This window comes from Dama dama, chromosome 24, assembly GCF_033118175.1.
Source record: "Dama dama isolate Ldn47 chromosome 24, ASM3311817v1, whole genome shotgun sequence".
Taxonomy (NCBI): domain Eukaryota; kingdom Metazoa; phylum Chordata; class Mammalia; order Artiodactyla; family Cervidae; genus Dama; species Dama dama.
In genome coordinates, this window is record NC_083704.1 from 23,361,866 (window position 1) to 23,386,829 (window position 24,964).

Sequence of the window (24,964 nt, forward strand, 5' to 3'; positions counted from 1 at the left end):
GAGCCTCAGGGTCCTCCTCTGTGACACGAGGCGGGCCCTGATGGTGGGAACTGCTTAGCCGCCCTGTGCTTTGCCTCCGACGTCTTCTTGGGCCAGATCCTTTGAGGAGCTGGAGCTCTGCCAAGCGAGGTAGAATGTCAGGCGTGCGACCGAGTCTCCCTCACTGGTAGTCTGCTGAAGGGGGAAGTGGGGGCCACAAAGCCTTCCTACATGCTACACTTGGAAGAGAGAGACTGTCAGCCTGGGGTGTTCTCGGGTCCAACTTTGACAAGCATGTCCTTACAGAGGGAGAGTAGGGACAAGGCTCACATGTGGTCATCTCCATTGCAGCGGCCTCACGTGGTGCCCAGGCCCCCTGGGAACTCTGGAAGTAGGGGAGCTTCCATTGTTTGGAGTCTGTGCGGGGTCTGGGGTGAGGCTGGCCTGCATTCCAGTTCTGGCTTCAGCGCTCACCAGTTAGAGACTAGCTCGGGGGAGAGTCTATCTTGTTGGGTAATTCTTAGAATTGAAGCCCCGGCATGACATAGGTCGTCAGTGAGTGGCAGACGACACCACCCTCCATGTCATCACTGTCACTGAGTAACCTCCAGCAGGAAAAGAAAAGTCCTGTTTTAGTCAATGGAGCATTACGCAGCCACTTCAAGGGGGGCGGGTTGGGGCAAGATACTTGTGAGGCCTTCTGTGGCAACACGGAGAAGTATTTATAGTATCAAAAGTGGGATGAAAGGAATTTTCTGTGGAAAAGAAAAATCTCCTTTAATGTCATTAAAATTTCTCCGCCGTAAAGGAGGAGGCAGGCGGATGTGGAGGAGACCGGTAACCATGGCGACTGGGAAGGCTGCCTCTTGGGCCTTTGACCCTCGGTCCTCAGCTCAGATGGGGCTCTCAGGCATGGGGTGCTGGTTTCAAGTGTGCAGAGAGAGACGGGCTCTCCTGCCAGCCCACAAGCCAAACATCTGCTCTGACCACGCTTCGGCGGTCCCTTGCCCACAAATATGTCCCCGTCGGGGCTGGAGTTGGGCTGAGCTGCCAGCTGCTGTAAGTTTCCATCTGCGAGGCCGGCCTCACAGGAGGGAGGGGACCCAGGCCTTGGGTCCCTCCTCTGTGCATTCTTGTGGGGAAACGGGGCCGGGGGAGGTCCACTGTCATTTGGGACCTGAGTAACACATCTTTACGACTTCCAGAAATGCCTTCGCTTCTTTCAGTCTGTTCTCCTTTTAATCTTCTTCGGGGCTATGGCCTGGCCCGAAAGCAGGAGCTGGGGGGCTCCTGGCAGGAATGAAAAATACGGAAGGGTGGAGATGACATTAAATGCTATGTCCTGGCTTGCTTTCTTCTTTCTTCGGTTACAAGTTTGGGGTGTAGAGAAGGGAGGAAATTCCTGGGCAGGATGAGCATGCCCAGGAAATCTGTATATTGAGTTTCTGAGAACATATCCAGTAAGCTCTGTAAACGCAGGGCAATGGTCTGGTAGAGCCGTTCACTGCCAGTACATCAAGGTCCAGTGTCTGTGGGATCCATCCAGGTTCGAGGGGTCGGGAGCAGGATGCGGGGCCCTGCTGTGCAACTGTGGAGGTCCAGGCTGCTGGGGTGGGCAGCTTCCTGATCACAAGATGCTTCAAAGCCCCCAAGACTCCTGAGAACCCATGGCGGGTGGCACTGGAATGGGGTGGACAAGCGCTTCCCTTGTTCCTGACTTGCCCCCAAATTCTTTGCTGGCTGGGCTGTAAGTGACTCCACACATTGCCACTCACCCCAACAAACAGAAATGCACGCGCGTTTGCTTTGTCTCCACCCTGCCAAGACTCCACAGGGCTGGTGACGCAGAAGGACCTGGGCTGGAATCTCACTAGCAAACCAGCTAACCAGCTAACCTCTCCGTGCCTCAGGCTCCACATCTGTAAAATGGGTATAACAACCCCACCCTCCCTCACCGCTTGTTTGGATGATTCAAAGAGATGAATGAGACTGCTGTGCAATGACAGCCCCCTCCCCACTCCACGCACACGTAGTGGGGCAAATCAGGGAGAGAGAGGGAGGCCGAATATTGGGGGGTTTTACTTGGCCTCAGTGGTTTAAAGGGCCTGCTTTGAGAGTGACAGTGGACAAGCTGGTATCTGGGATTTTTCTGTGTGACTTTTCCTCACAAAGAGGCTGACTCTCATGGGCATTTCCCATGCTGCCACCTCTCCTAAGCACAGCGTCAGGGTGATACTGCCAGGGACCTGCTGCTCCCGCCATCCCGCCACTCTCCGGCTTCACCCAGCACTCAGCCCATGGGTGGGGATTCCACACGGCTGACTCGGAACAGGCTCTGGTGGGAATGCTCCTCTGGTCTGGTCAGTCTGGTGGGGGGAGGACTCGGCAGTCCGACCCTGGGGTCGCCCCGGGTTCCTCCCAAGGTTTCCGAGGAAGGCCATCACTGTAACAGGCTGCCCAGGCTCAGGACGGAGCTGAGTGAGCGCCGGGGAGGACCGCCGTGGGGTGCAGGCTGCCGGGGGCTCAGAGAGGGCAGGGCTGCTGGTCTCTGTCTGCTGAGAGCAGAGGGTAGTGAGCTCCTGGCTGGGGCGATCAGGGCCGGTAGAGAGTGGGGGCTGTGTTATCTGCAAGTGTTCCCTGAACTCCCCGTGGACAGTTCAAAGAATTCGAGAGTGCTGCACGGTGTTCTCAAAGCTGGACCCCCAAAGCCGTGGGGAGGCCACACACATCTAGAACACGCCCATGTTAGCATCTCGCAGACCCTCACTGTGTAACAGATTGGCGATATCGTTTTGGCTGAGTTTGTATGTCAGGTCATTTTCAACCCTCTATAGCAATGGTACTCAAAGGGTGGCCCCCAGCCTAGCATTGGCATCAGTCTGGAGACTTGTTGGAAATGCTGACTCTCAGGCCCCACCCACACCCGCTAGTCTGGGGTGGGACCCAGGCCGCTGGATTTTAGCCAGTGCCAGGTGCTTTTAGACATTGCCATAGTCTTCTGAATGCTCTGAGAAGTCCAGCCTGAAAGAAACCCAGTTCGTTTTATCCACTCTGATGTCCCCTTTACATGGCCACATGGCCCTTTAATAGCTTCATATCCTTGAGCATTCCGGGCAATAAGCTTTGGGAAACAGGAAGATGGGCTTGGGGGCTGACAGAGGCTGGTTTGAGTCCCACAGCCTCACGTCCTGTGGCTGGGTGGCTGGGAGCTCTACATCAAAGGTCACAATGGTAGCTGCCAGCAACAGTCCTGACGCTCACCATCAGGGTGACAGAGCGTGGCGTGTTACAACTGTAGCTCCAGGGTGCTTCATGTCACGTGTCCTTCTTTCTGCCTCCTCTTCTTTCATACGTCGCTGTTTGATTTGGAATGTCAGTTCTGTGTGTCCTCCCTGTATCCGGGTTCTTAGGTTGAACGCCCCGATGGCTTCTAGCCAAGTTCACTTCCCGCCTCTGGGGAGCGAAAGTCAGGTCTGTGCCTGACATTTTGCTTTGGAGGCTGTCCCACTGCCCTTTTATGAGAACAAGAGGGGCCCGGCACACAGGTCGGCCAGCACCCACGTCCCCTTGATATGCTGCCCCCTGGGCTGGGGCTGCCAGGGACCACTGTCTACAGCCTGGCAGGATATTAGTTACCTCAATAGAATTTGCTCCCTGGCTTCGAGGAGATAAACATTGAGTTAAATACAGATAACAGGCAGGGTTTTCTATTCAGCATCACACAATAGAAAGAGTATCAGATCCGGAGTCTGCCCACCCCTGTGCCCCCGCGAAACGATGGGGCCTCAGACAAGCTACCCATGTTCTCTGAATTCCTCACACACCTGCAACACATGCATGCAAAGAGTCGTGTCCGACTCTGTGCGACCCCAGGGACTGTAGCCCGCCAGGCTCCTCTGTCCATGGGATTCTCCAAGCCAGAATACTGGAGTGGGTTGCCGTGCCCTCCTCCAGGGGATCTTCCTGACCCAGAGATTGAACTCGCCTCTCTTGTATCTCCTATATTGGCAGGCAGAGTCTTTACCACTTGCGATACCTGGGAAGGCCCGACTATAATACGGGGCTTGTGAAATCCACCCACCAGGTAATGGTTTGAATTAATTCAAGACTCTGGGAGATAGTGAAGGACAGGGAAGTCTGGCGTGCTGCAGTCCATGGGGTCACAAAGAGTTGGACACGACTTAGCGACTGAACAACAACTACAAAGGAAGGGAAAGTCTGTCTTCCCTAACCAGCCCAACCCACCAATATCACCTTCCTGTGGATTCCCTATTTACTGTTTGGTCTTGTTTAAATGCTTCTAAAGTGTCAGAGCCATTTCGTAGAGCTGACTGTCGCCAAGGACCTGGGGTCTTAGACCGCCTCTGCCCTACTTCCATGCTGTCCAAACACTTGGAATCCAGGATGAAATACATTCTCAGATCAGCATTTCTCTCCTGGAAACGGCAACTGGGAAATGTCACAGACTTAAAGCTGCCTTCCAATTTGGAATTCCGCAGTACTTGTTAAAAGGCGATGGAGGGTGGATAGAGAGCAGGGCTGGGTAGGGGGCTAGTTTCTGAAAACATGGTCACTGCATCTAACTTTTAAAAATCAGTTCCTGGGGTGTGAATTCTTCCTGAGAAACAGGTCTTTTCAACACCATCACCAATTTGTGCTAGGGAAAATCAACTTCATTCTTTTGTCTTCGAGTTCATCGGATGGCAATCCCAAATGAATGTGCCCATGGGGTGGGCGCTGGAAATGCAGGACGCAGGTTTCGAATAGCAAGTGTGAGTTACTACAGAGAAGAGAGACCCCTTCTGTTTTTTTTTTGAGAGACCCCTTCTTGATGTAGTGACAGCATCATTTGGGTGGGCATGTCCCTGGGGTACCTGGCTCATGTGGGTGACTCTTGCCTATTGCCAGCAAGGCAGGTGATTTGCTTCATGGATTGGGACTCATATTTCCAAACGTCATGTAGAGTCATAGGGCCTCTTGACTAATGGGGGTTGGGGGGGGGGTCCCATGAAACTTAGCAGACAGCCCCACGTGACCCCCAGTCTCAAGCCCACCACTGTTGCCTATGGCCCTGGGAGTAAAGTCCTAAGTCCATGACATCCCAGTATGGGGACAGGGTCCTCTGCTTGTTTAATTTCCTGGATCTCGGCAGACAGTACAGGCTAATGGATACTTGAGTGATGGATGGATGGAGTGTATGACTCTTCAGGAAATGTGCCTCTGCTGACCTTGGCAGCCCCCCAGTACCACACCATCAGCCACCTGGCACTTCATTCAATTCTTTGACTGCGCTGTGCAGAGACCCTCACCTCTTTTAGGGCATGCTCACCTCTTGAAGGCAACACAGGCCTTCCCTGAAGAGCCCAAAGGCCCGGGGGACTCCTAGTGACTCTTGCAAGGCCAGAGTGGGCCTCACCTCCTCCCCTAAGCCCACCCTCCCGATCAAGCAAGGAGAGATGCCTTTTCTCTGAGCGGGTAGGGTCTGCTTGTCTGTGACCACCTCTGGACCATGACCACAGATGAATGCAGGAATGAAGAATAGGGCCTGGAGCTGACCCTGACCCTGAAGCCCTGACCTGGGCATTGTCATCCAGACCCGAGGCATGAATGGACGGACGGACGGAGGGGTGGGAGAGACTTACATATTCCTTGGACGGGTCACCGATGCTGCCGTTGGCGGTCGGGGCGGCGGTCTCGGCTCCCTCAGGCTTCTCCTGCTGCTTCCCCTCCTCCTTGGGCAAGCCGCCCTGCCCGGGGAGGGCCACCTCGCCCACACCCAGGGCCTCGCTCTTATACTGCTTCACAAACTCTTCCATCACTTTCAGCTCGTTCTCCAAAAGTCCGCGGCAGCGAGAGGGGTCCTGGTCGTAGATGGGGAGCTGGTGCATGAGCTGGCGCCGGCGGTAGAGGGCGCCCTCGGTGCCCGTCACCGGCTGCTTCTCCTTGGGGATGAGCTCCATGTACTGCAGGCCCTGGGGAGGGGAAGACCCAGCACCGTGATTCCCATGCACCTGCGCAGAGATCCGAGCCCTGGCAAGACCTGGGCTCCTCCAGGTTTCTGGAGAACCCAAGGATTAGTCTCAAGGAAGAAAAGGGGTAACTCTTTGGGGAACACCCAAGAGAGGCCTGAACAAGCTTGCACTCTCCCCCGTCGTAACCACAGCTTCACATGCTTGATGAGAATGGGATAATTTCAGTAGACTTTCATTTTAGATCTGCTGGCTCTGCAACATGGATTTTGTTTCCTTACAAACTGAAGATTTTTACCTCATTTACCTCATGGCAATGCTTCTCATTAAAAAAAAAAATCTCATTTAAAATCGCTTTTCTTAGCAAAGTATAATTAAATCCTTGTAGGCAGAAGGCATTTCATGGTTTATTAATTTTAAAATATGCAAAGGCCCCTTCTACTAGTAGAATCGACAAGGTCTCAGGTCAATACCATTTCCACACTGATAGGGCTGGGATAGATGGTAGACCATCTGAATATAAATATGGCCATGGATAACTGTCCGATTGGCCTTTCATTAGTTTGCTGGCTTGCTTTTCTTTAAAATGAGTAGAAATCTTACACTTGGGTGGGTCCCAGGTATGGGGAGATAAAGGTCAAGGCCACACAGCATGAGAAAGTGTGAAACGCAAATTGTTTATCCCCTACTACCGGTCTCCACCTCTGTGCCCAACCCTGACCCTAACCCTCCCACCGGATAACCTGATGATGCCCATGCCCCGTGGCTGCTGCCTTCTGTGGAAGCACTGCCTGGGTGCCAGGACGCCCAGGCCCTGGATCTGTGTGCGGCTCCCACCTTCTAGGGCCTGCACCCCTCCCTGTTTGACTTTATAAGTCAACCCTGTGTTCGAGACCATTTGTGTGACCTGCAGAGCTAGGGGGTGCCTGGCTGGTGTCCTGGAGACAGAGACCTACTTTTCCTGTTGCAGCTTAAAGCCCCAGCTGGGTACCAGCTCTCTGCCTTTGCACTGACAAGGCCCCAGCATCTGGTTGCTGCTGGTGTGTGTTTCATGATCCTGGCTGGCTTGAGACCCATGCTACCACTCCCTACTCACTCATACATGGCAGACATTAATAATCAACCCCAATGAGGGTCTCAGAACCCACCTCAGCATAGCTCTCAGACAGCTGCTATCAATTGGCACGGACTTGGGAAGGGGGCGATGGAAAGAGAGATTGGGTCAGAATCAGCGATCTCTTTAGGAAGCCAATCAAGGTCACGTTCCCAAAACCTTTAGCGAGAGGCCTTTTCTCAGATCAGTTGGGAAGACTGCTTTAGGTCCTAAACCAATCTCTGGTTTAAGACTGGACGACCTTTCTGAATCATTTGGTGCTTTGCTGTCTAGTGGAGAATTCATGGGGAAGATGTTCCCAGAATCAGGCTTTTCCAGGAGAGAAATCAAAAGAGCAGAGAGAAAAGTGGAGGAGAAAGGTGCTCTTTCCTAGGGCTGGGCAGTAGGACACACACGGACTCTGCAGTCAGAAGACCCAGTCCCAATTTTGCTTTTCCTGATCTTCTCCAGCTGTCAGACAAGGACAGTAAATGGGCTTCACATTTCATATGAGTCCTGGTCAGTCCTGGCAGCCTAGAGTGCTGTGTTGAGAAGGATTCTGAGGTCCAATAGGGCTCAGTGGGAGACTGATCAGTGGGAGACTGATCAGTAGTGTCTGCCACGGGCCGGGGGTAGACAGTGGCACGTGAGAGTGCCGGTCCTGCATGGACTCCTCCCCGGCCTCTGTTGGCTCCTCCGTAAAATGGGAGCAGTACCCCCACCCCACCATGGCTCAGATGGCAAAGAATCCACCTGCCAATGCTGGAGACCTGGGTTCTTCTATCCCTGGGTTGGGAAGATCCCCTGGAGTAGGAAATGGCAACCCACTTCAGCATTCTTGCCTGGGAAATATCGTGGACAGAGGAGCCTGGCAGGCCGCAGTCCGTGGGGTTGCAAAGAGTCAGACACAACTGAGCAGCTAGCACTTCCTGCGCATGTCTATCTCTTAGCATATGTACTCAATAAATACCAGCAATGAGGTTTATCATGACTTTAGTCTTTAAAAGCTCAAGCATTTCTCTGGTTTTTATTCTGGTTGGGAAGGGTGATAAAGAGCAAGATTCAGTCCATTTCCAAAATGCAGTCAGTCCCGATCACTTGGTAACTTAAGGAAAAGTCGGAAGGGTGAGTGGGAGGAGAGTCATCCAATCTCAGAAATGCGACTTGCTCAGGCGGGCCAGACGCAGGGCAGACAGAAGGGCCTTTATCCCGTGCGGTTTTATGAGCCGCCATTAATCACGGCCCGGCGATGCCTTCCTCTGATTAGGCTGGGGCCGAGCCGTTTGAGGTTTTCACCAGCCAGTTCCTGTCGCCCACAGCCGGCTCTTTTATGAGCTTGCTTTAGTTTCCACTAACATCTTGGAGACCCAGTGATGGCTCACCCGGGCCCAGGTGCTGGAGGCAGACCTGTGTTCGGAACCACCAGAACCCAGCACTGCTGCTGTTCAAGGCCTCCCTCCGTGGCCCCTGACCTGCCCCCACCTATCCCCTCATGCTGGCAAAGGGCGGTTAACCATTCTGTGTCCCCTCACATGTCAACTACCCCCTACCTCACCGGGTGGCTAAGCTCAGGCACCTCATGCATGCTGAAGTGTTCTTTGAAAGTATGCTTCTCAAAAAGCAAAGCTTAAAAAACAAACAAAACAAAAAACTTTGTCTCTCTTTGCTTTATCTAGAAGCTTTGCTTTATAGACAAAGCTTTGCTTTATCTACATTTCTGCCCTCCCCCAGCCCCCACAAACTCCAGGCTTGAACCTTCTATGGTAAAGAATCAAGGTTTGTTTGGGGGTTCTGTTGGGTGGTTTGGATTGCAGGATGATCTGTGGGCTCACTGTGCCTGATGAGACAGTTCTCGGGCCACAGGAGGCTGTGCACATGAGAACTTTGGCCATCACGCACTTGGATGTCAGTTGCCACAGAGGCTTCCCGATACGTATTCTCAATTCCTGCGCTTCTGTTTGTGGGCCAGTCCAAGGATTTTTACGGAGCAGGTCCAGCCCCCTCACTGACCACACATGGTGTATCATTGGCTGGGAGGTCACGTGGGCACAAATACTCATCAAGCCTGCTGCACGCTCTGCATGGTGTGAGGCGAAGGATGCACAGGACGTGTGCATGCATGCTCTGGGTGATAATGAAGCATAGGCTTGCATGAGACAAGGGCAGCTTGAAATAAGAGCTTCTAAGGACATACCTATGGCTGATTCATGTTGAGGTTTGACAGAAAACAGCAAAATTCTGTAAAGCAATTATCCTTCAATAAAAAATAAATTAAAAAAAAGAGCTTCTAAGGAGACCATGGAGAATGGAGAGAGAGAGAGAAAAATATATAGTGGGATGAGTGACATCAACTGCAGATGGGGTAGTGTGGTGGGGCCTGTCTGAGACTTGATTGTCAGAAGGACCCAGCTATACAGAGAGCCAGGGGAGGATGTTTCAAGTAGAGGAAAGAGCATGTGCAAACCCTGAGGAGGGCAAGAGCCTAGAGTGGTCCAGGGCAGGAAGGCAGAAGGTCAGCGTATTGCCCGGTACTGAGTGAGGGGGAATGGCAGGAGCTGCGGGAGGAGGCTGCAGGGTCAGGGCCACACAGGACTGGAAAGGCACTTCTCTTCTCCCACGAGGGATGGGATTCAATGGCAGGTCCGCATTGCTAACATTGCAGGGCTTTTTAAAATCTCATTAACCTGTAGGAATCACCCAGGTCCTTGCTACTTCAGGTGCGGTCTAGGAGCTGGCAGCCTCAGCATGACCTGGGAGCTTGGCACGCCAGCCCTGAGCCTGCTGGATGTGTTTCTGCGAGCTCTCCAGATGGTTTCTACACTTGTGAAAATTTGAGGGGCACTAGTCCACTGCTCTGGGTCTTGAGGGGACCTGCATGGGATATTACCTGGGGCTTCATTTAAATTCTCATGTCTGATGATTCTGACCCTGCTGTCTGGAGCTTCCCAACTTAATTGTCTGGGGTGAGGCCTGTTCATGGGGACTTTCCTTGGGTCCTTTTAGTTGGAAGCTGAAGGGGGGTGACTTGTGCAAGTCACCTGCTCTCTTTAGGCCTTGTCCTTCTCTGGGTGCCGTTTCCCCAGAGTTATGTAAAGTAAACTGGCATAACTCCCTTCTAAGCCCAAGAGTTAGGGAGAAGAGAGGAGTGTTCCTGTGTTCTCCCCCAGGCTTGCAAAAGGCACATCCCAGGCCACTTTGAGGGAAAATGAACAACTTGTGGATGAAGAAAAGCACTCTGAGAATTCTGAAGGATAAAGCATCCTCTATTCAGAAGCAGAGAGCCCAAAGGGAACCATAAGCAACTGTGTACTGCAGCTGGAATTCACATGAACACCTCTACCCATTTCATGGATGAGGAAAAATGAGGCCCAGATAGTTTTCACTTCAAGATCCCGGAGGTAGGAGCAGCTATGAAACCATAGCTATTCACACCATTCTTATAACCTTGCACCTATGTTCCCTTGTCTTTGACATTCAGGAACCCATGGCATGACTCCTATTTACAAAAGAAGGGAAATAACCACGTGGTTGCAGGAAGCTGTCTTACCAGTTTCTGGGTGACTCCAGGGGGAGCCCACTCGTAGGTGATGGTGTCAAAGGTGGGATCTTTCCCTGTGGCAATGGGGTTGGTCATGATCATCCGGTTCCTCTTGTAAATCCGGATGCCGTCCCCACCTTTCACCCGGGCTGTGAGCGTGGAATACTTGGAGTCCATCAGCAAGCGGCCAATTTTCCGATCATCTTCCAGGTCAGAGCTCAAGCAGTGGTCCTCTTGGCTGCATTTGCATGACCTGCATATTTTCCTGAGGGGTGGGATGGGGACAAGTGAGATCAACCTCCAGAAAAGAGAGGCAGAGTCTCCCGCTGGCAGCATCTACGCTTTGGAAAGCAAGCTCAAAGTTTAACTTTAGTAACTTGAAAAGGTTAGCAGCAGACAAATGGTAACCGGAGACCAAAAGGCCTTTGGAATCAGAACCTCAGTGTCTTCCTATCAATCTGTCTCTGGGGAATTTGGTATGACTTTTGTTGGTAAAAAGAACAGCACAATTTTTCTCTTGAGAAAATTTTCCACCGCATTGGGGTGGCAAAGCCTGGTTCATCTTGGAGACGTTCTAGGTCAGGGATCTTCACAGCCTGTGGGCTGAACCTGGCCCACAACTTGCTTCTGTAAATAAAGTTTTATTGGAACACAGCCATGCCCATTCATTTACTGTGGTCTGTGGCTGCATTTGGGTGGCAACAGCAAGTGAGTAATTACAAAAGAGATCACGAGGCCTGCAGAGCCTAAAATATCTGTTATCTGGCCCTTTATTTTAAAAAGTCTGCTGATTCTTGCTGTAAAGAATTATTGAAATTGTCTCCCAAGATTCATGAGTCTCAGAGCTTCAGCAATTTGTAAACACTTTAGCACTCATCCTGAAGTTAAAATACAGCTGGAAATTTTCTTCAAGAAACTGGTGGACAGGACTGGGGGCGGAAAGAGGATGAGCTTAAACCCCTCAGGCTGGAGAGTTTGACATCCATTGGCAAGGCTTTGTCTTGGGGCTGGAAGAAGGAAAAGCGTCCTGGGGAGGCTTCATAGGCTGACTTGAAAGCCCGATGCTTCCCTCTGACAGTTAAAAACAAAAGCAGTTGGCGGCTTTGTGTCATGCTGTTAAGGTTTAGCTATCCAGAGTTCCCAGAGTGAGAGGAAGAGTGCTCCCCTCCCTTCCTGGCTGGGTCTCCGTAGGCAGGCTGCATCTCAGATGCTGGAACACACGCAATGTAGAGTTTGTAAGGTCAAGTGAGCTGCCTCACGACCTACAGTGGGACGGGGCAGGCCTCAGTGGGGAGATGTCAGGGCAGTTGCCTGAGCGCTTCACAGCCAGGCCTGCTCGGAGGAAGCCTCCTTTTCTCTTCGAAACTCAGGAGATTGATGCATTTAATCGTTTAGCACAAATTTCGATTGTGGGGCTATGGGAGGCTTACCTTGATGCTCTACATCAGTGGTTCACAACCAGGGTCAGAATCGTCCCCAGGGGGCGTTTGAAAATATCTGGAGACACTTGTTTTTTTTTTTTTTTTTTTTAATTACTGGTATAGTTAATTTACACTGTTGTGTTTCTGCTGTACTGCAAAGTGAATCAGTTATACATATGGATGGGCATATATCCACTCTTTTTTTTTCTAAAGATCCTTTTAGATTCTTTTCCCATACAGGCCATTACAGAGTATTGAGTAGAGTTCCCTATGCTATACAGCAGGTTCTTATTAGCTGTCTATTTTATATATCATAATGTGTATATCTCAGTCCTAGTATTCCAATTTGTCCCTCCCCCAACCTTATCCCCAGGGAACCATAGTTTGTCTTCTACATTTGTGACTCTATTTCTGTTTTGTAAACAAGTTCATTTGTACCTTCTTCTTTAGGTTCCGCATATAAGCAACATCATATGATATTTGTCTTTGTCTGGTTTCCTTCATTCAGTACGACGCTCTCTAGGTGCATCCGTGTTACTGCAGATGGCATTATTTTGTTCTTTTTTATGGCTGAGCATGGAGACATTCTGGAGAAGGAAATGGCAACCTATTCCAGTATTCTTGCCCTGGAGAATCCCGTGGACAGAGGAGCCTGGCAGGCCACAGTCCATGGGGTGGGAAGAGTCGGACATGCCTCAGCGATTAAACCATGGAGACATTTTTGATCATCCCAATGGGGTGCTCTGGTGTCTGGGTAGAGGCCAGGGTTACTGCTAAACATCTTACACAGGACAGCCCCCTCCACAGCAGACAACCATCCAGCCCCTATTGTTGGCAGTGCTGAGGTGGAGAAATCCTAGCCTGATATGAAGAGAAGGAGGCCCTGCTGCAGCCTTCAGGGAGACTGCAGTGGGGATGGGAAAGAGAGAGCAGATCGGGTGGAAACTGTAACGTAAGGTAGAATCAGGTTGGGCCATGAGAGTTGCATATACTTTGGGGTGGTTCTGCTGCCTGGACCAGTTCCCCCGGGAAGTCAGGATGTCGCACGTGGAAAAGTGCTCATTGGTGATAAGTTTGGAGGACAATGGGCTATAGAAGGTTAAACACATTTCTTCAGTGTAAGGCTTGCTTCTTGTTTTTAACACATGGTGTGCACTGTGGTGTTCAGGAGAAGACAGCCTTTTAAGCATTGTTTGAGGAGAAGCTTCCAGCTTGCATTCAGCGGGCTGCCATTTCAGTCAGTTCAGTTCAGTCACTCAGTCGTGTCCAACTCTTTGTGACCCCATGGACTGCGGCAAGCCAGGCCTCCCTGTCCATCACCAACTCCTGGAGCTTGCTCAAACTTGTGTCCATTGAGTCAGTGATGCCATCCAACCATCTCATCCTCTGTCATCCTCTTCTCCTCCTGCCTTCAGTCTTTCCCAGCATCAGTGTCTTTTCCAGTGAGTTGGCTCTTCGCATCAGGTGGCCAAAGTACTGGAGTTTTGCCTTCAGCATCAGTCCTTCCAATGAATATTCAGGACTGATTTCCTTTAGGATGGACTGGTTTGATCTCCTTGCAGTCCAATGGACTCTCAAGGGTCTTCTCCAACACCACAGTTCAAAAGCAACAAATCTTTGACGCTTAGCTTTCTTTAAGGTCCAACTCTCACATCCATACTGAAAAAATCCATAGCTTTGACTATACGGCTCTTTGTTAGCAAAGTAATGTCTCTGCTTTTTAATATGCTGTCTAGGTTTGCCATAGCTTTTCTTCCAAGGAGCCAGTGTCTTTTAATTTCATGACTGCAGTCACCATCTGCAGTGATTTTGGAGCCCATGAAAATAAAGTCTGTCACTGTTTCCATTGTTTGCTCATCTATTTGCCATGAAGTGATGGGACCGGATGCCATGATCTAGTTTTTTGAATGTTGAGTTTTAAGCCAGCTTTTTCACTGTCCTTTTTCACTTTTATCAAGAGGTTCTTTAGTTCCTCTTCACTTTCTACCATAAGAGTGGTGCCATTTGCATATCTGAGGTTATTGATATTTCTCCTGGAAATCTTGATTCCAGCTTGTGCTTCATTCAGCCTGGCATTTTGCATGTCATTTGGGACATCTTAAAATCAACACGCTCAAAGATAACTTCAGGGAAATTATCTCTAAAGATGAATTAGCACCCTAAAGATGGTAGGCAGCAAATGCAAGAAGGCTTGTCTTTTCCTTCTCATGAGAAGGGGTTGCTTGTTTTATGCAACTGGGGCATTTTATTCATGACCAATGGGCTTCTCAGGTGGCTCAGTGGTAAAGAATCCACCTGCCAATGCAAGTGATGCAGGAGACGTGGGTTTGATACCTGAGTCTGGAAAATCCCCTGGAGAAGGAAATGGCAACGCACTCCAGTATTCCTGCCTGGGAAATCCCATGAGCAGAGGAGCCTGGTGGGCTGCAGTCCACAGGGTCATAAAGACTCGAACATGACGAGCGACTGAGCACACATGCACATTCATGACCAATAATGTTCTCTATGACCAGGAGTGGAGGAGACTACTTCTTTAAGGAGACTGGTGAGGGCACTTTTGGTTTATGGGGCTGAGGCAGCAGCAGAGCCAGAAGTGGAGAGAGGAGGAAGGGGAGGGAAGGGAAGCCCAGAGTCCCATGGGGTCCACTGACATCCACAAACCTTCTGTACTCGGATCTGGGGGAAGAAGCTGCCCTTTGGCAGTTTTGGTTCACGTAGATGCTCAGGATGCTATGAGAGGTGTTGGGATGGAGAGCACTTTGAAACAGAAAATGCTGAGAAATATGAGATGTCCTTTGATTGTGTCAACATTCAGTTCAGTTCAGTTCAGTCGCTCAGTCATGTCCGACTCTGCAACCCCATGAACCGCAGCATGCCAGGCCTCCCTGTCCATCACCAACTCCTGGAGTTTACCCAAATTCATGTCCATTGAGTTGGTGATGCCATCCAACCATCTCATCCTCTGTCATCCCCTTCTCCTCCTGCCTCCAGTCCCTCCCAGCATCAGGGTCTTTTCCAATGAGTCAACTCTTCTCATGAGGTGGCCAAAGTATTGGAGTTTCAGCTTCAGCATCAGTCCTTTGAATGAATACCCAGGACTGATCTCCTTTAGGATGGACTGGTTGGATCTCCTTGCAGTCCAAGGGACTCTCAAGAGTCTTCTCCAATACCACGGTTCAAAGCATCAATTCTTCAGCGCTCAGCTTTCTTCACAGCCCAACTCTCACATCCATACATGACTACTGGAAAAACCATAGCCTTGACTAGATGGACCTTTGTTGGCAAAGTAATGTCTCTGCTTTTTAATATGCTCCCTAGGTTGGTCATAACTTTCCTTCCAAGGAGTAAGTGTCTTTTAATTTCATGGCTGCAATCACCATCTGCAGTGATTTTGGAGCCCAAGAGAATAAAGTCTGACACTGTTTCCACTGTTTCCCCATCTGTTTGCCATGAAGTGATAGGACCAGATGCCATGATCTTAGTTTTCTGAATGTTGAGCTTTAAGCCAACTTTTTCATTCTCCTCTTTCACTTTCAACATTATTTCTCCTTTATTTGTGCTGTTTTTGTTGCCAGACTCGTTTCTGGTACTTTATAGATGAGGAAGACACCACCTTGGTCCCATTCCTGCTCTTTCCAGGCACCCAGACTGCAGAGGACATACACGCAACTAGAGAGATCCTCAGCAGTGTCACAGTGGGCATTTCTTCAGTCTGTCACAGGCAACTTGGAATTGTGGAAGAGGCATGACACCGGGATATAATCTCAGCCTGAACACTAGCCTACCACAGGCTCCTGTCAAGTTTCTTACCTGTAAAATCAGGCTTTTTCTACATCAGGGGTTGGCAAAGTATAGCCCACTGGCCAAATCCAGTCCATCACCTCCTTTCATATGGCCTATGAACAGTTTTTATATGGTTGAAAAAGATTTGGAAGAAGGTGATTATCTGGGGACACAGGAACATGGTGAGAAAGTTGAATTTCAGTGGCCCTCAATAAAGATTTACTGGAACACAGTGACATTCATTCATGACAGATTGTCTCCAGGGCCAAGTCAAATAGCTGTGATGGGAGGCCATGTGGCTTGTGTCCTGGATAGGCAGGACCTACAGGCTGAAGTCTGTATTTCTCAGTTAAAATTCACTGGATGTTCTGGGAACTGGTAGGATGATGAGAAAATGTCAGGATGGAAATGATGCTGAGAGGCTTCTGCTCCTAGCCAAGCAGAACAGTGTCCAGAACTGCCCTCCTGCTATAAACAACTAGGGAACCAGAGAGAATATACCAAACACCCATTCTCAGATGCCCGACAACAGGCAGCGTGGGCCTGTGCACCTTGAGAGAAGGGATACACTGCAGCACTGACTCCATGTGCATTTAGGGAACACTATCCCCTGGGCCCAAGAACTCTGAAAGGGAGGCCCCATCTCTTGTCTTCAGGAAGAACTGGTGAGGAGCCAACCTCGTCCTCTGACACCCTGATGACAGCCTCAGGACCGGTGGGGCAAGACAATGGGCAGGCAGACCCTCTTCAAGGCCAGAAAGAGCTCACATGGCCAAAACAGATGTGTGGGGAGAGGACATCCTAGCTGTGGGGGGAATTGGTGCAGGGGATGGGAGTCAGGATTGGATGACCTTGACGGTCCCTGGCAACTGAAAGCCCATATGAGCTCCTCTGAAGTGGGGAGTGTCTGGGAGTAGAGTCAGGGAACAATCTTGGATGTCAGGACCCTGTGCAGAATGGCTGGCAGCATGGCATGGGGCTTTCCTCACAGACCTGAGTTTGAAGTCTGCTCTATAGTCGCCAGGCCCTTATTACCCACCCTCAGTTTCCTGATCTGTAAAATGGACATACTAACACCTCCTACTCAGGGTTATCTCAACATTCAAGTAGAAGAGATTTAGCTCAGCTCAGTGTATATTTTTGTTACTGCCATCTCACAGTGGAAATCAACTTCTCTGAGACAAACACCTCCTGAGATGGGTTCCCTCTCTGAGTGCCTAAGGCCACCCTCTGGCAGTGGAGACAAAAGCTCCTTTTGAGCTGTCATGCCCTACAGGGTTTAGCCTCTCTCTCCCAGGGCTGGGGGGACGGCCCCCTCGGGCTGTGCCCTGCACACCTCCAGGGGGTGCCGGCTACACAGAGGCTGATGTGAACAGTGCCTGAGGCTTGTGCAGAATGGCAGCAATACCTCCTGTTTTGAGTCCTCAGTGGAAAAAAACACCCAAAAGAAGAACAATGCTGTGAATCCAAATCCAAGCTAGATCTCACCACCCTCCCGCATGGATGTGAATACCAGGTCCTGGTTTTCAAGTGCTGCAAACACGGGGACTTTTGTTTAGGTCCTCGGGGCACTTTGAGATCAGAATCCTGGGGGGCTGATGGTGCAGGAGGGGAGGATGAAGCCCATGCACCAAACCCGAGGACAGATGGGTCTACCCAGCGTGAACCAGGCAGCAGCTAACAACTGCCCACCACTTCCCCAAGCATCCTTGCCTCCACCTGGAAATGGTTTACAAAGCCTGAACTCCTTCTTCATCTTGGCTCCTCAAGGGCTTTTCTGTCATTTCTGAATTAAGCCAAGCAAGAATGCGTTCACTCCCAAGCCAGTCAGCCAACAACCCATGCACCCTAAGCAGTCCCAGGGTTCCCAGAAAGGACAGCCAAGAAATGAAGGCAGGCAGAGCGTCTCCTGACAAACTCCGTTACCTCCATGAATGTGGCTCGAAGCCCGAACACGTCCCCTTGCATCTCAGACAAGGCACACCTCTTGCTGACTGCTGCTGGCCCAGCGACATCTGGAAAAGGAGACAGAAAAGAGGGTGTTTTCCTTCCAAACGTCTTGGACCGGAGATGCTTGACCTCTAAAGACTTGGCATGCTGGTAAAGCGATTGTGTGGGGTTCAAAGGGCTCCAGATGAATAAGCCATGGCTTTACTGTTTACCAGGAACAGAGGAGACCAGCCGGGAAAGTGGCCACAGGGTAGGCAGGTGTGGAAGGGTGGAGCCTTTCCCATAAAAATGAACTGGGGGTTCATCGGCTTCTTTCTCCCACCCTCACCCACTCCCATGATCCACTTGTCACTGGAATGGAATCTTCCAGCGAGTGTTTCTTCTCTCTCATTTATTTGTGATTTATTGATAGGGTGTGATTAAACCAAAGCTACAGGCACAAACAAATGTTCAAGCTGCCAAATGTTTATAGCTCAAAGCATAACTTAAATATTTTGCTTAATCATGGACAGTCAGAAGCATTTGAAATCTGGTCATCCTTTGGGAAGAGAACAAAGCGGGAGACAGGTTTTATTGTTCATCATCAGCCAAAGGTAACCAAAGTGCATTGACTGCTGTTGGCTGATGCATTTAGACTCCAAAATGGGATCTTCAAACCAGCTGCATCACCAGAAGCTTGCAGGAAATGCCCCACCTCTGAGGGTCTCAGTCCTTTTGAATCAGAATCTGTATTTGAAGGAAATTTCCAGGAGGTTCATAGGACATGAAACTTGGAGAAGCAGTGGGTTAGCAAATGGATCTGCCAGCTGAGAAACTGACTTGATTCTCTGCTGGGGATGGGGGCTGACTTGGGGGTGGGTACCACGTGTACTAGGATTTTATAGAAGCATTGCTCCATCAACCAGTAAGATAAAGGGATAAGCTTCTCACTCCACAAACTGTTGATTCATTTAAGCATTTATTTAGCATCTGCTATGTGCCAGGCACAGGGATACTCTGTGAGACTTGGGGTGCCCTGGAGGAACACACAGTCTAGTGGGAGGTGAAGAAACACACACTTCCTGGAAGGGGTAAGTTTGAGGCAAGGGCAGCTGTCTATTGTGTGGTAGAAACACAAGGACTTTGGAGCCCGAGAGACCTGGATTTCAAACTCAGCTTCATGATTTAGCAGCTGCGTGACCTTGGGCAAACTAAGCCTCAGTTTCCTTACCTGTCAAATGGGAACAGAGATAATGCATGTGATGTGCCCAGACACCTTAGGCACTACAGATGGTAGCTGCTATTATTTTGCACGTAGACTTTAGGAGCACAGAGGAAGGGTAACCTGAGTGGGAAATCCAGGGAGGCTTCTTGGAGGAGGTGGCTCAGAATTGGGGTTGTGCAATGTATGCAGGCAGGAGAAAGGCGAAGAGAATTCCTAGCAGAAGGAGGAGCTGTGAAAGGGCAGAAAGGTACAAAAAGGCTGGATGGTAGGGTGTCACAGTCTGAGCATGCTCTGTAGGGCATGATGCCTCTACCCTCTCTGCTTGTAAGTGGGAAAAAGACAAGTTGTGAGGCTACCATCATTGCTAGAGTCAGAATTCAAAGATGAACATGGAAAGAAACAGTTACTCTTCACATTATTTCTCGCCTCCCCCACCAGTTCTTTTCATAATACCCAGCTCCATGCCACCTGCTTGGTGACTTGAACACACCCTGTCTTCACACACTATGCTGTTCTCTCTAACACCTTCACAACTTGGGGAATAAGAGTCATGTGGCATGTATTTGGAGGGTTGCATGCTCATGTCTGTGCCTATTTGGTGTTATATTCATGTTAAAATGGAAAACCAAGACGATGCTCACTGCCATCTCATTATCCGAGCCAGGGAACTTTGATTCATGGGTGGAACTTTGCTCCCTAAAGCTGTTGGCATAGAAAACCTTGCCTCTCATTTCTGACCCGTTGGATTCTACTAGTTGAAATACAATGGTCCCCTTACACTTAATATTTAAGTAATTCAAAGTTTTGGGCGGAGGTGAACATTTTATGAATCAGGCTTCCTCGTTAGACGGTTTCAGATTGACCCCCGAGGCAACAGAGCCTGAAACAGGAGAGCTCTGTGGGAGCGTTTCCTCTCTGGTGAATTACCCTGCGCGCTTGAGCACTGTTGTTATTCTGGCTGATTTCACAGCCATCCTACAAGGGGGTTAGTCCTAATGCTTGGCCAGGAGAGCTAACTGCCGACTCAGGGTCTGGTTTAGAAACAGTGGTTTAAGGCAGCTCAGTGCAGCCGGGTTCTGGCCGGCAGGGCGAGGGGCTGGCCCTCCGGTGCCAACTCTGACATTTATTAGCTGTGCAGCTAGAGGCAACTTATTCCCTGCCCAGCCCACGTTAGTCCTCCGTGAGATGAGAAAACTGGCCTGGATCGGAGTGGCCCGTATCCTGTTCTGTGGAACCCTCACTGTGTGGGATGTTACAGAGGGGCTTATGGCTGGAGGCTGAAAGGGTGACATGATCAAACAAAAATGGCAAACGCTGGATGGACAGTGATGTCCAGCGCCTTTGAAGAGCGAGGCTACGACAGAGACATGAAGAGAGTTGGAGAGAAGGCAGCTGTTTCAAGTCAGGAGGTCCAGGCTTTGGGGTCAGAGGGCTGGGTTTTGATCCCAGTTCTGTCCCTTTCTTCTGCTGGACTTGGGCCAGTGACTGCAGTGCGGTGTCTGTTTCTTTGTGTCGTGGGGACAAGAACCACCCAGGTGCGTGGAGTCACTGAGAGGGTTAAATGGGCTGCGCACTGCTAGGGCTTGGCATGCACTTATTATACTCTGAATGTTTGCTGTTGGCAGTACACCTCGTATAAATGTACTCTGAATCAGACATTCTCAAAAATTTTTTTACCCAGCTTCTGATGTTCTTGGAAACATCAGAGGAACTACTTTTTTAACTGCACACTTCATATAGTTTCTTTTTCTAAAATTAATTTTTATTGGAGTATAGTTGCCTTTTATTTTTTTTTTGGCCTCGCTGTGTAGCTTGTGGCATCTCAGTTCCCCAACCAGGAATCGAACCCACACCCCTGGTATCAGAAGTGTGGAGTCTTAACCCCTGGTACTGGAAGTGTGGAGTCTTAACCACTGGACCGCCAGGGAAGCCCCCACCTCATACGCTTTCTTACTCCGTCCTTTGTTTCATGATTATAAATGTTGCCTCTCTGACAGTGCAGGAAGCAGGGTTGGCCTGCATCTCCATCCTGCTAGTGAAATGGTTTCCATGGCAACAGAAGTCCGTGGGTGAGAAAAATAAATGGTCTTGCAAGGAAGAAACCGATTTGGGCCATTGGACCACACTCACTGCCAGTTTCCTGACTGCCTGTTTAATACAAGCAGCAGTCATTTGTCCAGGGCAGGCATGCCATCCAGCCAGGAGCCAGACAGATCCAGCTCTCCCCCAACACTCTCCTGTTTGTTGATGTGGGGGAAAAACATCAACCAGAACAAGTGTTTCAAATGAGACATTCTGGTTTGTAAACAGTAGGTTTCTCTGATGTGGAGGCAGTTGCAGATGAAAGATGGCAAAGTGACTCAGCTGAGAAGAGAAGAACTTGAAAGGAGCCACCACTTAAAAAAATGGGTTCCTGGAATGCGGCCTCCTTTCTGTCCTTTTTCCTGAGGGGAGGATAAAGTGTCTGGACAATTTTCTTTGGCTCAGGATAGCAGGATGTGGTTCACCTGATGCTGTGCCTCTAAATTGTGTTGGGGACTTAAAAGGACTGGGATGAGACCAGGAACCCGCTGGGATGTAAAGGGTGGGAGTCAGCAGGTGCCTCCCTCCCTCCCTCGTTTACCTTCAGTGAAGCCCAAGGGAAGTCTGAAAAGAGACAAATGCCACTGAGGGTGATGAGGGGCTGAGGAGGGGGAACTGAGAAGGCCAAGTGTGAGATGGAGTTTAGGGGCGAGCGCCAGACTCAGAATCAGGAAGCAGGATTCTCCTGCTAGCCCAGCTTCTCTCTCTTCTTGTGGAACTAACTCAGTTTTCTCCTCTGGACACGGGTTTTCCCTGACCCTTTTGCCCCAACAGGGCTATTATAAGCATCATGTAAGTGAAGTAAAATAAGTATTTACCAAAATTGTTGGAAAAAAATATCCAAAACTTGGATGTAAGGCAGAAAGGGGGGTGGCACACCCTTCAAGGTCGCATGGTGGCATCATGACACTGTTCGCCACTCCATCCCATCCCTGTGAGGATCTAGGGAAATTTCCTCTGTTCTCCTCTTACACTTGGTGAAGTTCCATGTTAACTTGTAGATTTTTGTCCAGTAGGGACACCCATGCAGATAGTTTTTGTCATTTTGAAAAAGACAGCCCCAAAGGTTATGGTTCATTGTCATGTAGGATATCAACTAGTTCTCTATCTATTCAATCTTGTCCTAACAGTAAATTGCTTATGAACCCCTAGCTCCTCAAATGCTTTTTGGACTGCTCTGAATATCTTACTGGTCCCTTCATTATATCATGAGTTGAATATAATCTTTGCTACGTTTTGTTATATAGTCGCACAAGAATGCTGACCTTACCTTTTTGAAAACTATGTCTTAACACCATCACATGCCCTCCTGACTATCTGTGGGTTTGCTCTTTGAGCTGGGATGTTCTGAACTGATACTAAATTCTATTCCAAAGCAACTCCTCTGACTTGTCTTTTACGGTAAGCTCTATAAGCATACCTGTGTTGTTAGAAAACATTACTGGTCAACGTGCCTTGTTACTTAAAAACATCCCTTTCCCCCGGGGTCCCAGGAGAGGAGGTGATGAACCCAGAGGAGGCACTTTTAGTAACCTTGTTTTCAGGTGAGGAAACAGGCTAAGAGAGGTTTCACCTCCCCTTCAAAATCCAACAGTCAGTAAGTGGCGGAGCTTGGACACGAAACCAGCCAGGTCTTACTTCTTGGCTATGCTCTCAAGTTCTGTGGCACTTTCCACCACAGATACAGCACTTTACAGGTTACAAAGTGTATTCACACCCCTTCTCTCACTTGGTTTTCACAACCAGCCTAAGATCTCAAGATTTAGCATTTGGCTCATGAGCAAAACAAACTCCCAGAACTGATAGGATACACCACTCAGAACATGATTCACACTCATGTCTTTGGATTCAGATCCTGTGGCTTCCAACAACACCAGGTGTCTCCAGACCCCAGACAACCTCCCACGAGTCTAGCTTTGACTCAGGGCCTCGGACTACTTGGGTCCAAAGAGGTGGACAGCATTTCTGTAGGGGTGGGATGTCCTGGAAGGGGTAGGGGCGGGGGGCAGTAGGAAAAGGTCATGATCGCCCTGGTCCCAGGATTTCTACCAGCCAACCTTGTTCTGCAAAATAAAATGTACATGCTCAGGACATCAGACAGGTTTCAGTGGGAGAGGTGGTGGCCAGAGGAGAAAGCGGATCAGAACCATGGGCAGTGACTGTGTGAGTGAAGCACTGGGCGCTGGTTCCCCCAGTTTATCTGCCTTGTCCTGGAAGCCTGAAATGACTACAGGACAAATGGATAGGACCAGGCCAGGGAGCTGGTGCTTATGCTGTGACCCAAGTTCACATTTCAACTTAACCCATACAGTACAGGCAAGAAACTGTCTCTAGGTTTTCTGGGGCCCCTACACTGACTTCCGTAATAACTCACATACATGAGCTGAAGCTCCAATACTTTGGCTACTCATTGGAAAAGACCCTGATGCTGGGAGAGACTGAGGGCAGGAGGACAAGGGGACAAAAGAGGGTGAGATGGCTGGATGCATCACTGACTCAATGGACATGAGTTTGAGCAAACTCTGGGTGATAGTGAAGGCCAGGGAAGCCTGGTGTGCTGCAGCCCATGGGGGTCCCAAAAAGTTGGACACGGCTTAGTGATAGAATGACAATAGTGACTTCTGTAGTAACTCACCTGAATATACTGATACAATTACAAGTGCAGTCAATGCCAGGAAGGAGGAAAGGCATGTGCCACAAAACTGTACTCGGGTAAGATGATTTGGCTTTGCGTCTGTGTGTGTGTGGACCAGCGCTTCTCAAGTTACCCGACTCTCTGATTAGCAGAAAGATCCCCTGAGATCTGGCCAGTGTGCAGATTCTTGTCCAGCAGATCTGGAATGAGCCTGATATTCCATTCCCAACCTCCCAGCGGAGGCCAGTGCTGCTGGTGTGGGGGCCACACTCTGCGTAGCCAGGGGCCACATCAGTGGTTCCCAAACCTGAGTGCATATTACAATCACCTAGTAATGAAATGAAAGTGTTAGTTGCTCAGTTGTGTCTGATTCTTTGCGACCCCTTGGACTGTAGCCCACCAGACTCCTCTGTCCATGGGATTTTCCAGGCAAGAATATTGGAGTGGGTTGCCATTTCCTTTTCCAGGGGATCTTCCTGGCCCAGCGATCAAACCTGTGTCTCCTGCATCGTGGATTCTTTCCATCTGAGCCACCAGGGAAGCCCCTAGAATCACCTAGAGATCTTTGCAAACTTCCGAAGCCTAGGCTGAATCCCGCAGTAACTTAGCTCCAATCTTGGGGGATGGACCATAGGCTGTAGACATTTCGGAAGGTTCCCCAGGGGATTTTAACATGAAGACAAGTTTGGGAACAACTGAGCCTCAGTACTGGGCCCTTGGCGATTCCAACTTGGACTTGAAGGCTCTCAGCTCCTTGGCTTAATGTCTTCTCACCCTGTACGCCTCTCGCAGGCCACCACTCCTCCAGGGTGAGGTTTTACGGGCTGCCTGGCTTTTGTTGTCCCTTCCTTTTGGTCTCATCTGCCCCAGCACAGGCCTGCCTCGCAGACTTCTGTGCCAAAAGTGGTAACATTCTTAACAGCCAGAGGGAAGGAAAACCACACCCTTCCTCTTCCTTTAAATTTCACTAGCGGCTCAACGCCCCTCAGGGGCTCTCAGGGATCCTGAGACCCTCTGCCAGGCCTGAGGTCACAGGTGGTCCTCCCCTTACCCCACCCTGGGGCCAAAGCGGGGAGCGGGTGATGGTGCCAGGCGGAGGAGCCCAGCCTGGCTGTGGCTTCAGATCTTGGCCATGAGAACCCTGTTTCCCCAAATAGGAGAGGAAAGGCGGGGCATGTGGAGCCCAGGCCCTGGCAGGGTCTTTTATCCCCTCCTCCGCCTCAGGAGGACTGGCTCAGACGTGGTAGCAGAGAGTGTGCAGAACCAAATGCTGGCGGCCTCTCCCTTTTCCAAATTTCCATCCTGTGCCG

The 24,964-nt window shown here is 50.1% G+C and overlaps 1 protein-coding gene across 1 annotated transcript in view; it reads right to left on the reverse strand.

Moving 5' to 3' along the window:
• The window catches only part of LMCD1 (LIM and cysteine rich domains 1), a 56,368-nt gene that overhangs the window by 10,386 nt on the left and 21,018 nt on the right, over positions 1-24,964 (reverse strand). Inside the window, exons 2-4 of the mRNA XM_061128040.1 lie at positions 17,710-17,798; positions 10,589-10,844; positions 5,622-5,951 (exon numbers count right to left, since the gene is read on the reverse strand). Of these exons, the coding sequence (XP_060984023.1) occupies positions 5,622-5,951; positions 10,589-10,844; positions 17,710-17,798 (675 nt within the window). The remainder of the gene's footprint in view (positions 1-5,621; positions 5,952-10,588; positions 10,845-17,709; positions 17,799-24,964) is intronic.